This window comes from Coloeus monedula, assembly GCF_965178545.1.
Source record: "Coloeus monedula genome assembly, chromosome: 1".
Lineage (NCBI taxonomy): Eukaryota > Metazoa > Chordata > Aves > Passeriformes > Corvidae > Coloeus > Coloeus monedula.
The window spans coordinates 88,577,683-88,593,427 of NC_138781.1; the positions used below are offsets into that span (position 1 = coordinate 88,577,683).

General features: G+C 41.3%; 1 protein-coding gene across 3 annotated transcripts in view; it reads right to left on the reverse strand.

The window, feature by feature from the left end:
- GRB10 (growth factor receptor bound protein 10) overlaps positions 1–15,745 on the reverse strand; it is a 145,672-nt gene that overhangs the window by 74,293 nt on the left and 55,634 nt on the right. For all 3 annotated transcript variants that reach the window (XM_082295568.1, XM_082295569.1, XM_082295567.1), the window contains one exon: positions 10,016–10,109. In XM_082295568.1, the coding sequence (XP_082151694.1) occupies positions 10,016–10,109 (94 nt within the window). The remainder of the gene's footprint in view (positions 1–10,015; positions 10,110–15,745) is intronic.

A 15,745-nucleotide genomic window follows, 5' to 3' on the forward strand; every position in this document is an offset into this window, starting at 1 on the left:
TACTGCCAGCCAACTTTTAAAATCCATTCAATTTTTAAGTACAAGGCCAACTTTTGTTTAGCATTTATAATTCTTCCTCTAATTAAGACCAACTAACAAGTGAAAAGGAGGAGCACGAAGCGGTTGATTCATAAGGAACCCTAAAGAAACAGAAGCCTTTGCCAGGAGTACTGTGGTATCAGAAATATGCCCCATTTCACTATTGCAAACAAGTCTTACCTCACCCTTGTTCTATTTCTTACCCCTGGACATGTTACAGAGATAGACATTGCTTGGTTATTTTTTCATTTAATAATTTTTAGTTTTTAAAAGAGAAGCAAAGTGAAGTTCTCTATTCATTTCTAAGATGATAAAAGCTCTGCTTTAAAGATGAAGCTCACAAAAAAGTAAATTAACTTATACTTTTCTTCACCTGAGGTGCTGGAAAGAAGAGACAGAAACCAAAGGTTAGGACACTTATTAGGACAAACAATGGAAGGACACTAAGAGCTGTACTGCCTGCTTTCAATCCTCTCACTACTTTGACAGAGACCGAAAATATAACTTTGAAGGTCAGGGGAAAACAAAAATCCAAAATGTGGATACACGTCTCTCAGAACTGTTTGTGGACAAGAGGGCTGCACTGTGTCAGCTATTAAAAATTACCTGCATCACAAGAGAGATCAAAGGTGCAAGGCTGGTCAGAGACAGAGCAAAAATCAATTCAGTGTGCTTTAAACAGGGGTGGGAGTAAATCAGGACTTTATCTGGTTAAATGCATTTCATTTTGAAAAAAAAAAAATCTGATTCCAAAATTGTTAAATGTAGGCTGTTGAAAGGTTTCTTGCAAGGATGAAGTCTAGCCAATCTCAATTCAGGGAGCAGTTTCTGACATTACATCTGCCCCTACCTCACCACACCACTGCTACCACACTCTTGGAAATCCATTTCATAGAAAACGGGGTCTATTTTCCCCTATTACCTTCAGAAAGCACAGAGACACAGTTAACACTGTGCTCTCAAGAAATCTGTCTGCTTTTACCAAAACTGAGAGATTTAAAAAATAAAATAGCCTGCCCTGAACAGTCACAGTGATTTCAAACATTCCATGTGCTGCAGATAAATGGCAATCAGTTTCTAACAGATGATACTCTTAAAAGTCCGAATAAGCAGAATAGATTTATTTCGGACTTGAACACACAGTCATGAAACCAGATTAAAGCCCTAGAGCTTTCCATGTAATCAGATACTGAAAGTCAGTTCTCTCTCCATTAAAGCTGACCTTGCACAGTGACATTGTACTTTTATCTCAAAAATTAGAGATACTTCTTAAAAGATTATTTTTGAAATATATAACAGACAGTACAGCTGCAGTGAGTATGGATTGTTTCCATCTCTAAATATACCCTTCCCCTTTACACGTCAAACTGCCTTTGAAACATAGAATTTGATTTTGGTTAAGGTGTCAGAATCCAAAGTTAATATTCTGATGTTGCAGAGACACTGTTTTTACTGAACAACTGCCATTGTTACGGCATGATTAAAAGCCAGGCTACATAATAAATCAACTTTCTTAGCTGGGAAGCTCATTAGTACTGAGATTATTTTAAGTGCCCAAAGCCATGTTTTGACATTTGCCTGTAACACCTTCACTGAAAGGTTCAAAAGCTTCTTACATAAAGCTAAATATACTTAAAACATTCCCCCTAACAGGGAATATGCAAAACCCAAGAACGTGAAGGAAGAGGGTGTAGTGGCACAGGCAAGAATTCAACTCAGCCACGTTAAAAATGTCATCCAGAAGCTATCAAAAGAGCCTGTGTTGATATTATGAATTTCCATCCTTTTGCTCTAACATATTGACAGTAGAAATTTAGTCAGATTACAAAGAAAACATAGAAGCAATACAGTTATGCCAGAGAACATTTGAGCTGATCCCAAGATTTTACAGTTAACTTGCATTGATTAAACTAGGAGAGAATATTTCAGATCACTAAGCTCAATTTTGGACCACTAACTCGAATGGAAGAAATAAGCTGCCTAGGAGGCAGAGGAAGACCTGAGACCATAAGTGCCCCAATACCTGTTGGATAGTATAAATAAGTATATGAAATGGTTTAAAAAATAGTGAAATCTATCACATTTGGCTGCTTTAGCAATGGAATGGTGCAATTTGCTAAAGAAATACACTTACAGAGGAGGGAGTGCACCATCCATGGGACAATAGACTTTTTTTTTCCCCTCACAAAAGACGTGAGACAAACACACAAGAAATGAGCTCAGGTCTGGTACATGGGGAGAAACACCTCATCAGGAGGTAGATATTGAATCACTGGTTTCCCTCAGATACATGAATTTCCCCAAGCACACCATTTCAAACAGAAGCATCAGACCCACGAGCTCAAGGCCGATAAACAGAATGCCTGGAATAACATCCTCCCCATGAAGGGCCTGCAGGCTGCTTCCCTCCAGGAGCCCTCTCCCAGCCCATGCAAGGTGCTCTCCCTCCCGAGGAGTCACCAGCCAGGCTGTGGCACCAGGTAGCCCACACACAGTGCCCGCTCAGCAAGGGCACGGGTGACCCAACGCAGCTGGAGCGGCAGCAGCGGCACAGAAGTGTTTGTGCCGCCCATGGCATCGCCTCATGGATGGAAACGTGATGTGAGCGTCAGCCTCCTGTGAACGGAGCGGACACTCCCTCCCAACAGACCAGTGTGTTTAGGCACCCAGCCCCAGCACCCCAGCCCCTCAGCCCGAATCGTGCCGCTCCCCTGAGCCACCCTTGTGCAATAGCTGTAGCAGAGAGAGGAAGTTCTCCACGGGATGCCCCCGAGTGCACACCCACCAGCAAAGAGAGAGGGTGTCCCATGCTGCCTCTTGCGTTACCCAGCCAAGGGATGCAAAAAGAACAGATAGATTTGCTCTGCTTCAGCGGCAGCAGGAAATGCACATACTTTAATATTAAAGACGAAAGTGAATTAAAAAGGACATTTGATTTTACAATTGATTTTGCAGTCTCACCCTATTTGATTTGTGATGAGTTTCTTAAAGAGCCACCGCTGTAGGCTTATGCTAGCACTAAGCTAACTTGTTTTCAAGGAGGTAACACACAGGGTGAGGGAGGTAAATGCCCTCTTTTTCTGAGATGGATCTGTAAAGAATCAAGAAAAGCTCATCACCCAGATGCCCAGTCTACACCTTCCTCTCCCAAAGCCTTAGACAAGAATTTAACAATAACAAGAATGGAGCTTCTAACTACCCTCAATTCACACTTTGTGAATCTACTCCCCTCTGTGCCATGGTAACTGCAAATACAAATCTTGAAAGAGAAGGTGGAGGAACACCTATCTGCAGTATAAAAAACCCCAAAGCACTCTTTCAGATGTCATACACCCATACAGCCTCAGTCCCTGAGGGATGAGTATGGTGTGCCATGGACTGTCTGGAACAAGGAACCCAATTTCCCAGTCCAGCTCCACTGGCTCTTCCAATGCAACTGCTCTGCCCCAGCAGCCATCTTCCCCTTCAGCACAGCAAAAAGGTCATCGCACATCTGGTAATAGCTTTACCATTCTTCCATAGGCCACAGGGGAAAAAAAAAAAAAAACAGGCTTAAAATTAATTTTTAATATTGTAGTACTTCTTGGTTTGGCTTACTTAAAATTCTTCATTTTTTCTACATCTCAACTTGTAAAACTTCCAGTGAATAAAGGCCCCAAGGCAAACCCTAAACAAGACAGTGGGCTCCTTCCCTGCATTGAATCCTACTTTGTCAGAGAAATTCAAAAGACTGATACACTGAATCCTGAGATTATAAACAGGCTTAAAATACCATGCTTGTCAACTATGAGATATTACAGTGCTTTTTTATTCATATCAGGTGGCTTCAGCTGAACACGTTTAATTTTATATATGTCCAAAACCAAAGATTTGCAAGCTGATACTAAAAAGTTGATATATGAAAAATAAAATAAAAAATAAAATTAAAAAATACAATAAAAATGAAAGAAAATACATCAGCTACCTAAAAATGCTTTTCTTTGAATATGCAACATTTTAAATAATTTTTTGTCTGTTTCGTCTCATTTCACTGTTTTCACTCAATCTTCACTATATTATGTACAGAGTCTTCCAGCTAAACTCATACAGTTCAGTTCATCTGTGTTCCATAGCTCACTGCAAATCTCTGAAACAATCTGTACTAAACACCAATCTACTCTGTCTTCTCTTTTCATAACTTTTTTTTTTCAGAGTTCTGACAGCCCAAGGATTTGGAAACTAATCTAATGAGGGAAGTTAAACTTCTACACAGCTATTATGGGTGCCCTCCTAGTAGCTGTGCTAACAAGATTCATCACCAAATATAAATGGAAGCATTCTCCAAAAGAAGACAAAGGTACTGTAATGAGCTAGGCAGGAAGCAGGGCCTCCGCTCTCTGCGTAAGATTAGTCAGTGTAAATCATTTTGGCACTAATGGTGGTTTTTTTCTAAGGCTGGACAATGACAACAACATTTATACAAAGCACGAGAATTCATGAATGTCTGGCAGTATTGTCTCCGAAATACAAACAATGTTTGTTTTTCATTCTACACTTTCAGTTCAGTACCAGCTGGATTCTGCAAAAAACATGGGTCAGTTCTGATACACCAGATAACCAACTCATCCCAGTCAGATCACACAACTGAGGCATTTCAGAAGCAGCACCGGCTGTTACTAAACACACTCCTCCTTAGCTACAGAATGAATAACAACATCACCGCAACTTCTCATGCCTATCCTGAGGCAAATACAAAAGAAAATATATTCAAATCAAGTAATAACAACAATGGTGGAGAAAAAGAGTGCTACACAGTATTATTTTTCTGGGTTAAATCTTAGGCATTGTAATACTTCACCTACACCCATGCTCATTCAAAAGTCTGACTGTATGTACATGGGCTTGTATTGTTTGGACCCAGGACTGTTCCAGTGTGCTAGAAGGGAAGTTTCCACCATGCTGACATTCACTGTCTCTATAAAAATTAGTATTTTAGTGACTAGCCAGCGAGGTACAGGACAGCATCCACCTCAAGAGCTGGCTGCAGTATGGTGCAAGCTGGCAGATGCCCCGGATCCCTCCAGTTTCACTGGGAACCAAGTGGTCTGTACACACAGGCAGGAAATCTTAATGCCCACCCAATCCGCAACCAAAGCAGGTTCATCGTCTCACTACAGGCAAGGCTTCCTACCACAACCAACCAAGAAAGACCAAAGGCTGTTGGCAAAGGACAGCTGTTGGCTAAAACGACTGTCATCACCATTTCCTTTCTGCTGCTGGAGCCACCTGGCTACGGAGCCAGAGGTGCCGTAAGGTTCAGCTCAGCTCTGTCTGCAAACTGCAGTGACAAAAAGCATCACGTCCAACAAGAGCTGAGAGCACCTTGGGAAAGGAAGCCTTCATGTGAGTGCACTAATAAAAGGAAGATAAATCTTTCATCACAGACCCATGGCAAAACACATTTGTACAGAAACTGACAATCATTCCACAAGTACATACATACAGAAAGTGCCAGAACTGTGTGTCTAATACTTTCACTAAAGGCAAGGTGACAAAATGTGCCTTATTTATGCCTGGCTTTAAAATTCTGAATAAGAAGTAGCTACCCAATCTCAAAAAGTACATGTCAAGTACCAATAAAAAGTATTACCCATAAACTTCACATCTGGGACTGGAGTTGGCAGTATTTGCTGCCTGCTAGAAAAACAAACAGAAAAAATGAGCTCCAAAATATGCATCAGCAAAGAAGATCCCAGAAGTACGGAACAAGAAGAGAAACAGCAGTGGCATGGCAGGCAGGTTGAACCCCCCAAAGTCCAAGAGCCAACAAATTCTGTTGGGCTTACAGTTTTCTGTAGCATAGTGTATTTTGCCATCATAATTCATATAGCAAAGCTCTTCCACGGTAGCACAGGGAAATCTATATGATAGCTTTGTCTTGCTAATGAGACACACTCAAGGTTAGATTTGGCAGCATTACACACCAGCATCACAGAGCAGCCTAGAGGAACAGAGGGCTGCACTGCCAGGGTACTTGGGGAGAGAGGAGAACCAGCAGCACCCTTTGGGAAGGGACAAGGGAGAACAAATGCTGGAGTTTATCACCTCTTTGGAAGACCTCTAAATGGCATCCCTGTGTGAATGCAAGGATCAGAACTAAAATCACTACTATGGTCCCCAGCTCTGCCTCTCACTGATGGACAGAGTACAAATACTATAGGCTACACACTGCAGAAAATTTGTCATTGCAAAATTTTAAACATTTGTGACAGCTGAATCTTTTGCAAAGTGAGAAGGAAAAAAAATTTTAAAAAAACAATACTTGTCATCACCTCCTAAGCATGCTCTCACTTCCTCTTGGTTTTTTTGAAGATGGTAAATAATTGTTTTGCTTGTTTCTTCACTTACTACCTTTTCCTCTTAGAAAAGCCACATAGTTTAGAAATATTTTTCTTCTCCAAGCCTAGAGGCTTTGCCACAGCTTCTGGAAAGACTGTTCCAGAAATACTTAGACTTGCTGGTTATTAAATGCCAAATCCTGGCAGGCTGTTCTTAACTTTCTCTAACTTTCAGGTATCTGAAGCATATCTGTTCCTTTGCATTAGTGGATATTAGTATTGTTCAGCAAGACAGCTTGTTCTTTCCTATTACATTTACTTATGGGGAATATAGGAAAGAAATCACAGTCCCCTCTCTTTGCATTTACTACCTTTACAAAACTTGCCCAATTAGAAGAATCATTGAAAAGTGAGTACTAAATAATGGCTTAGATACAAAAACACTTACTGTTAAAGTAAGCAAGCTTATTAGCATACCTACACATAAGCAGTTATTAAACTATTTCTAGGAAAAAACACTATTCCATCTGCACTCAATTTTGCACATTAGTTTCACATGAAACCTCCCTATTCTAAAGACTCCTCACATTACAGAAGTATCTTCTGCTCCCCAATCTTTATAAGACATTCTTTTGAAAGAAGAAGCTGAAGAGTTATAAAGCATCTGCTTGTATAAAAACAGTGATTCAGCAGGAAACACGTACTTGAAATACCCTTCACAAGAAAGGGCTTATTCACGCGGGGACAGTTGGCAGGGCTATCTCAGTCTCCACTTGAATGCTTTTTCCAGTTTGTGTTAAAGGGATTCAGATGCCTGGGAAGAAGCTAATCACCATTTTTATAGGCTGTGGAAAGCAGTCTTGGTTCAGAATTGCAGGTGCTTGTACCAAAAGCCCTCCCAGTGAAAAGCAGAGGACCACAAGTTAATGTTCAACAGAAACTGGCAAATCTGCTGCGCTCACTGAGCAATGTGGTCAGGTGTGAACTGCAAGTGCACACAGAAAACAACGTAACAACTACGGCTGCTCAAAGCACTTAACGCACAATACGCTAAAGAGAAAAAGGCGGAGAACACCTAACACAGGAATTATTTTAGCCAATTCTAATCCTTCCACAATTTCTGCTCATGCCAATCACAGGAAGCTTTAGGCCTCCTAATAGGTATGTGCTTAATTCAGCAAGTAATGTTGCATATAACTGGAAGCAAAAATTGCCATAGTCTGTTGCAAACACCTTTATCATCAACATAATCAAGACATACCACCAAACATTCATTTGCAGTGGTTCTGCAAGCTGTTTCTGGATATAGGTTTACTCTTCTAAGTTTTAAACCAGTGTCAGTGCCAGCAAGGCTTTAATAGCAAGTAATGGATAATTAAGTTTAGTGGAAGAGTAAGAACAACCAAAGCAAACACTGGCCAGGCCACAGAACATAAAAATCCATTTCATGTCAATAATCTAATCTTCCTATGTATTATGTGAATAATATGACTGCATGAGAGCTAGTTCAGACTATGTCACAATTCTCTGAGCTGAAGCTCTTCGTGCTGTATTTTTCTATGTACTATTCATTAATCTGGAATTCTACAATATATGCCAGCTCTAAAAATACTTGTACTTTCAAGTTCTTGGACAAGAGTATTTATTTCATATGCTATGAAAAGAGTGTAGATGCTCCTACTTGGACAGAACAAACACATAAGACATGATGTAACATCACACCTATGGCTGCTTCCACTTCCAAGACAGTACCAAAGCAGCAGGTACCTTGCTTCCCTCCAACACTGCAAAAAGGCAGAAGTCCTACAGCCCAGCTCAGCATTAAAGGCCACCTTTGGGCACTTGGGTTTCAGTTCTTAATCCACACCACTAACATAACAGCGTCAAGATTAATACTGTACTATGTACTTACTTCGGCAACAAAATCAAAAAGATGTTAGAAATACTGGATTTGATTGCTGCCGGTCAGCTGACATAGAAGAAAAATCCCAAACAAATTGTGGATGCATAAGTGATCTTTACTTCAAAAAGTATTGGGGAAAAACATTAACTGCGTCTTGCTTGAGAAGCAGGCATTGAACTGCCAGTACCTCCTCTGTTTCCTAAATTAATTTGGACTACGACATACAGACATTTGTCTCAAAGTGTCTGAGAAAGAGCCACATGTCAGGTGACTCCGTATGGATCCTTTTGCTGTACAACAATATGGATAGGGGAAAAGAAAGATCTGAAAAGGAAGTGGGAAAATGTCAGGCTGCAAAGCTGGTGTTCTGCCATCAAAACACAGTATTACCTATTTCTTCTATAGATGTTCAGACTTCAAAAGCAGCAGCCGCATGCACTGTAGCACACGAACCCAGACCACACAGGATGTCTTCCCCCCCCCCCCCACCCCAAAAAATCCCTTGATTAAAGGGGGATATTTACAAATAGCTTCAGAAGTATGTATAAATCTCTTCCAAAATTTGCACATCCTAAGATAGGTGAAAGTAATATAACAACCATTATTAATTCTAAAACAAATGAAAAATTGAACTTATAAAATGTGTTCTATGCATGCAAACATGACACAAAACATTGCCTCTGCTACTGCAAGTTTTAGACTGGATTACATTGCAACCTGTTGCCTTCTCTTTTCAATTGAAAGCAAAGCTTTAAAAACACCAGAAAACTTGGAGCATGGAAAGGGGAGCAAGTTAAAATACAATCCTCCTTACATTCTGGGACTTGTTTATGAAACTTTAACTGTCTTGATAATCTACAAGTCATGAAATTTAAGTCTTGCTGCCCTTGACAAATTAAAAAAAGCTGGATTTTTAAAGGACAAGTTAAACATGTCACGTTTGGCAAATATTTTAATAATGTGCTTGTAAACTTTTTTGTTTCAATAGTCTTGTTCTGTCTGCATTACTATTAGTTGTTGCACTGATGAACGACATTTGAAGATGACCTTCAAGGACTTGGCTTCAAATTAAACCATCAGGAACCCTTAGGTTCTTAGGATAAGAGGGATCAGTGCCTAAGAGAGCACTATTATCAATTATCAATTATTTCAAACTTAAAGAAATAATAATAGTAACTGTTGTCTTTTAGGTCTCTGAACAGACAGAAATCAGGGAAGACAGTTTTAAGATTTGTTTTAGCTTTTTATGAACAGTCCTGTTGAATAACAGAAGCTAAACTATTACACCCACATTACAACATCTAGTTCAGGGCTATCTTTTCCCAAATGAGCTGACTTCTCTCATGAAAAGCAAGTAAACATGTTTTTTTTTTTCTTCTCCTACTGCAGACATTGAGCCAGAGCCATTCTTATGGCAGTCAAAGATTTTTTTAAAATGCAACCTTAACATTACAAATGTTGAATTCAATGTCAGTACTTCCCTCCTCCCCACTCCTAAAAATAGGAGAATATCACTGTCACCCAGGCTAGTAATCCTATCTTGGGCTACAAGGTTTGAGATGCATACAAGTCCTTCATCGTCTTCACTCACAGCTCCAAGGACAGTTGTGACAAAAACCGATTTCTTCAGCTCTCCTTCTCCAACCATCCAGAACACTTTTTTTTCCCCCCAATGAGAAGGAGAAATGGCAACATGGAGGCAAAACCATGTCTGCATTCCCCCAAGAAGCCTGGACTTCCACGCGCTATTCCTTACCTTGGTGGTTCAGGGAGATGCGGTTAGACGGTTCTTGGAAACCCGGTTCCACCAGATCCCGCCGACCATGAGCTGAAGTCTGATCTACATTGTCCTAAAAACAGAAGAGTAGAATATCTTACCAAAACCAGGCATTCTGTACTCCCTGCAAGCTACATTACACGGAGTCAAACCACCAAGACAAAACAGAAAAGCCCTGCCATGCCTCTGAAAGGAGAAACCAATGTCAGAGAAGGTGGGGGAGCAGATCACAGGGGGACACTAGGCTGCCACATTAATACATGTGGCATGGATCCAGAATCAATGACTGTGCTGTTGGCTCATCTGTACACCAGTTTGCATTTCAAACTGAGAAAAAGTGATGTAAATGCACTTCCTAGTTTAACAAAAGTTTCTTCTTGCATCAAATTATGCAGAGGCTTGGGGCTTTGTTTTCTTTAATTCCAAGTCTGTGGCTTAGGGCTTTGTAACTAATTAACTGGACTGAAACAGATTCAGTAGTGAACTACTAAACCTCAAGAGAAATCAGAAGTTCAGTTTAGATAAACATCCATGGCTCTGGATGCCAACCTGTTGTTTTTTTCATACTGGAACTCTCACAAGATCAAGTTTCATGAAGTTTTAACACAAACTGAATTTGGCTAAGTCTAAAATACCAGGGTTTCTCACAGATCTTGCCAAAGAAGACAACTAGGAGAAAGCAGGAAAATTGAAATACAAACAAGAAAATAGGAAAAGTAAGATAAGACACATTTTAGAAGTATGAGGAGACTTAGAGCAGGTACATGGTTTTAAAAAAGTGGCATACCTCTGCATATACCAGTTAAGGGTGGGTGTGGAAAAGTGCATAAAGTCGACTGCACTGATATATCACCAAGCATAAACTGCTGCAGCAATATACGTGACTATATACATGACCCTACTCTGCCCAAAGTGTGGGCTAAATACACAGTGGCATGACCTGCTTTTATGTCAAAACACAGGAACCACCTTCACAGCAAATGACATTGTAATTAAGGCAGAGCAGTAACACACACAGCGAGCGGCAATTCAACTGTGCGCAACCATGAGCCCTCAGCCCAGCATTGAAAAAATATAAGCTAATGCTCAAAAACATAATGGATGTAGTGTTTGGGGACTAGAACTGTATATAGTTATACCAGTATCTCTTCATCAGAGACTGTCTCAGCAAATGCTTGAGCTTTGAATCAAGCACTCAAGCACTGCTCTCGAGTGTCGTCACCATCAGGGTTCAGTTCAGGAGCCCAAAGGCATTTATAAGACAGAAACTGACAACAGTGGTATGACTAAGAAAGGTTTTTATGAGTAAACACTGTATGATAAGATACAAATGGCATCTATCTATCTATGCCAGATACAACTGGGACCACTCAAACTTCTGCCTCCATACTGGCTATCTCCCCTTATAGCTCTTTACATTCTTTGCACTGGTTTTCACAACACTGGCTGTTATTTCATGCACCACATCTCGCTTATCTCATGACTTTTTGTTATTGCTTCTCAGGAATCAAAAAAAACCCCAAACCACATCAGACCTTCCATCAGCACAACTGTCTTTGTTCTTACTTTCTTGAAACACAGCAGTATTTGTTTGCTCTTTCACTGGAGCTAACTGAACACTCAGTAGGAACAAGCAACTCAGGAGCTCCTGTTTTCATCAAATCCCTCGCAACTACAGGGTATCACATTCTAACATTATTTTCACTTTTGGAGCACTAGTCATTCTCACTGTATTTATCTCATTTTCTTTGGGACACCACACCACCATCACTGACCTGGCCCATATCACCTCCACTTTAAATCTGAGGCAGAAAATCTGGGACTTGCAGCACAAGGCAACTGCAGAAAGGACATACAAAATTATGTGTCTGTTCCCCAGAAAGTTCAGTTGTGATTTTTCCAAGGTGCCACGGGCAACAGCAGGAGGAGATGTTTATCTAGGAAAAGTTTCAGTCAAAACTTAAAAGCTGAAGCTGACTTCTCTCAGTACAAAGGCTAAGAGGTAAGCATCACAGGCATGGAGAACTCAGCAGAATGTCCCTCCCCAGCCCAGAGCTTTTCTCTGTGCATTTCCCTTCATGAAATTCAACATGATCAATTTTTATGGGGTAGCTAAAACCCCACAGATGCAGTTTAGCAGCATTAGTTCCACTTCCCAGGAAGAAGTCCCAATGTCTAACACATGGATGCAGTGACGTATTGCCTCTTAGCTGGGAAGAGCAACAGGGCATCCCAAGAGAAATAAAAGTTGGAACAAGAAAACCAGTTATAAGCTATTTGTCACACACCTAAATGTGTTGTCAGTTGCCCCAACATATACAAGTCCCTTCTGGAAGGCAGGATTCATGAAATACTATGTAGTAACAAAGGTGAAATGGGGCCGAGATGCATCATTTTACATTTGGGTTTCCCACAGCAGTAACACACAAACACTTGACTGAGGGACCTTATTTCAGGCTTTCACTGGGCTTCAGGCCCATAACTCTTCAATTAAACCAGACTTTTCTTTTTTTTTAACTAGCAATTGTCAAAAATCTACAGGAATAGGATACGCCCTCTCTGGAATCACCTTACATCTGTACCAGAAGATGCTGAGAACCACAGGCCTTACTCACAAAGTTGAGCCAAAACCATGGTAAGGCAGATCAAAGTTTTCAGAAGCAGAGGTTACAGTGACTAATGACTGCTGGTGCTGCCCGTATAAAGCTGATGCCCCTGCCTGCTTTGTTCAGTGCAAACACCTGCCCACAAGATCCAGAGAGTTCTCCTGCAGCTTGAGCAAAACAGGGAGGCAAAGGTTTCCTCCGGACACTGCGGGCCAGCAAAACCCAGGTGCTAAAGCAAAGCGACAGGCCGTGCATAAACAAAGCCACACCTGTTACAGCAATGCAGGCAGTGGAGGGGAAAAGGTAAGGGCGGTGAGGTTTAAAGAGCCAGGGGTAGTTTCACATGACCCTCCAGAATCTGTTTGTGTCCGTTGTGCACAGACAAACACTGGCACTTGGCCAGCTGCAGTGGAGATCACACACTGGAACAAGGGTAAAAGAAGAGAGGGGAGGGGGGCAGGAAATAAAGTTACATAATTGCTCCATGCCAGCAGCCTTATTGTCGGGCCCCAGCTCGGGGCTGAGGCCATGGCCTTCAGCAAGGTGGGCACCTGCTTTGGTCCATCACCATCCCCGTGCTGCAGCTGAAAGCAGCCTCCAAGTAAGTAATTTGTTTGCTTCATGGTTTAATCCCCAGCTCTCCCTCCTCCTCCAATAAATGCTCTCAATATGAAATTAAAGCATGTTACCTAACTTACTGTACCATCCAGCTATCGTAGTATTTTTAGAAGCTAGCTGAGCATTAGCCCTCGCTGACTTTTTGCATATGCTGTTTTCTCTGTCAGTCAGCATCCGCAACCAAGGATGATTTAATTGAGTGACTAGCAAGAGTGCTAGAAGGACTTGAAGCAGGGTCCTTTAAAGCATTAGCATTTCATAAAGCCAAACACACCATCATTACAGGTCAGATTACAGTGTCCTTTTGCAAACCCATGTTGCACGACACAAAATGTGACATGCTTGCATCGCCTTAAGAGCCAAAGTCCACTCATAGACAGTGTTATCTCTACGTATCAGTAACCAGGACAATCTAGATTTATTTTTCAATCTATAACCCAGCCTTTCAAGTTGCACTCCTTCAACTATGACATACAATGTTTGCTGCTGCTTGTGCTAGCACAATAAGCATTTCAGTTCTCTAAGAAAATACTAAATCTCATCTTTTAATCAGAGAATCAGCCAGACATATACTACAGCAGCTCTGCTGTCTGCACAGGTGCTCTTTAATCACCTCTTTGGCTCCAAGTGCCACTGTTCCCACCTGCATTTTAGCTCAGGAGAGTATGAGATAGCATTATTAGACAGATCGGTGTGTTGCTACTACTCTACTGCTGCTTCTCTCATCCTAGTTTTTTTCAGCAAAGGTTATCTAGTCAGTCATTCAGGGTAATCTCACAGGGAAATAGAGAAGGGAGGAGGCAGATTTGAAAGCACAAATAATGAAGTATCATTTATACTTCCCTTCTCCCTCATTCTTTGTGAAGAAAGGGGTCTAGCATTAGCAGAGATAGAGCAGCTTTCTGGAGAGGTGTGGAAATCCCCTGAAGGCTTCTGCTTCTTCTAATTTCAGTAGTCACTGGAAGTTTACAAGATGAAGAAAGGCTACAAGTGGCAGCACAGCTTCTCGGAAGGACCTGGGAGCACGGCCAGACTGAGGATGTCCAGACCACCAAGACAACAGCCCCTGTTTTTGGATTTACTGTAGCTGTCTGCAAACCCACAGTGCCGTGCCCCTGAACAAAAGGTTCAATTGAGCAAGAGCCACGCATACTCATGCCAGCAGGCCCACAGCAACAAATTAAGATCATGACATACTTCTGATGTTTGTACACCGTCCAGCACAACAGAAAGCAAAGTCAGACGTGCTGATGGGTCTCACCGCAATTTAGGAGACTATCAAGGCAGATATGCCTCAGTTTGCAGAGAGGGCACTCCTGCCAAGCAGGAGCTCCCTGCCAACCTGGCGGTGCTCCTTCATCACACCAAGGTACAGGTCTTAAAACCAGCTGAGCGTAAAGAGAAAATTAGCAAAGTCATTATTTGAACCACCACAGCTTTACTCTGTTCAGGCAACTTGTGCACAGCAAAATAAAGTACCTTATATTACCACAGACCGAGGAAGCTATTGCAGAGTGCTCAAGCATAAGTGGTTCCCAGAAAAAAAAGCAATTACACAAATTCACTGAAGAGGTGAACACCAGGGTCTGTGGAAAAGTGGACACCAGCTCCAGGCTTCAGGAGCAGAAAGGGGATACTTTGAGAAATTACACTCTCTCTTTATATCTGCAACTAGTTGCTCTTAGATGAAGGACACAGATAGACAAACATTTCTTTATCTGACCCAGTACTGTCATTCTTAATATGCCCCTGGAGTTTCCTTAGTCAATGAACAGATTAGACATCATTTCTTCTGAGGATGCTTCATAAGATTCCTCACTTTCCAAACAAAAGACTGTTTGCATTTATGTAAAGTAGCTTCCTGCACTGCTTTTTAAGCTACGCTGATTCTCTATACCATGATTTTGCAGCTTTGGTTTACTTCAAGCATCAAGTGTAGGAGGAGGATAATAGGAGGAGGATAATCAATTATGCTAAGTGCCGAGTAGCCAGCTAGTCATCTAAGTAAACTTTCCTACAGCTTACTGGTATCTACAGCCATCCAGACTTTCTGCTCACTCAATTTTACTCTTAGCCCTGTGAAGGCAAACACACAGGCTATTACAAGAACAAATCCGACTGAAGGATCCAGACCAGTGTTCAAGTTCTAATCCAAACTCCGCAGTCCAGATCAATTAGTAATTCATGTGATGCTCCTTTCCTAGAAATACAGCAGCACAGTCCCCTACCAGATAGCTGTTTAGTACAACATATTTTCAGCAAGCTGGCACTCCAGAGTTTGAGGAAATTTGTCCCAAGTAAGAGTCCTGAGGGAAGTGCAAGGCTCTTGGATTTGTCCAAAGTCACTGCTTTGCAAACAATTTCAAGTTTACTCAAACACAGCGTGTATATTTTACTGTTTTCTGCCAGAGTGCTTAACATGTCATACAAATAAAGAAAACACAAGCTTTGCACACTAGGCAAAAAACTTTAAAGCGCATTCTCA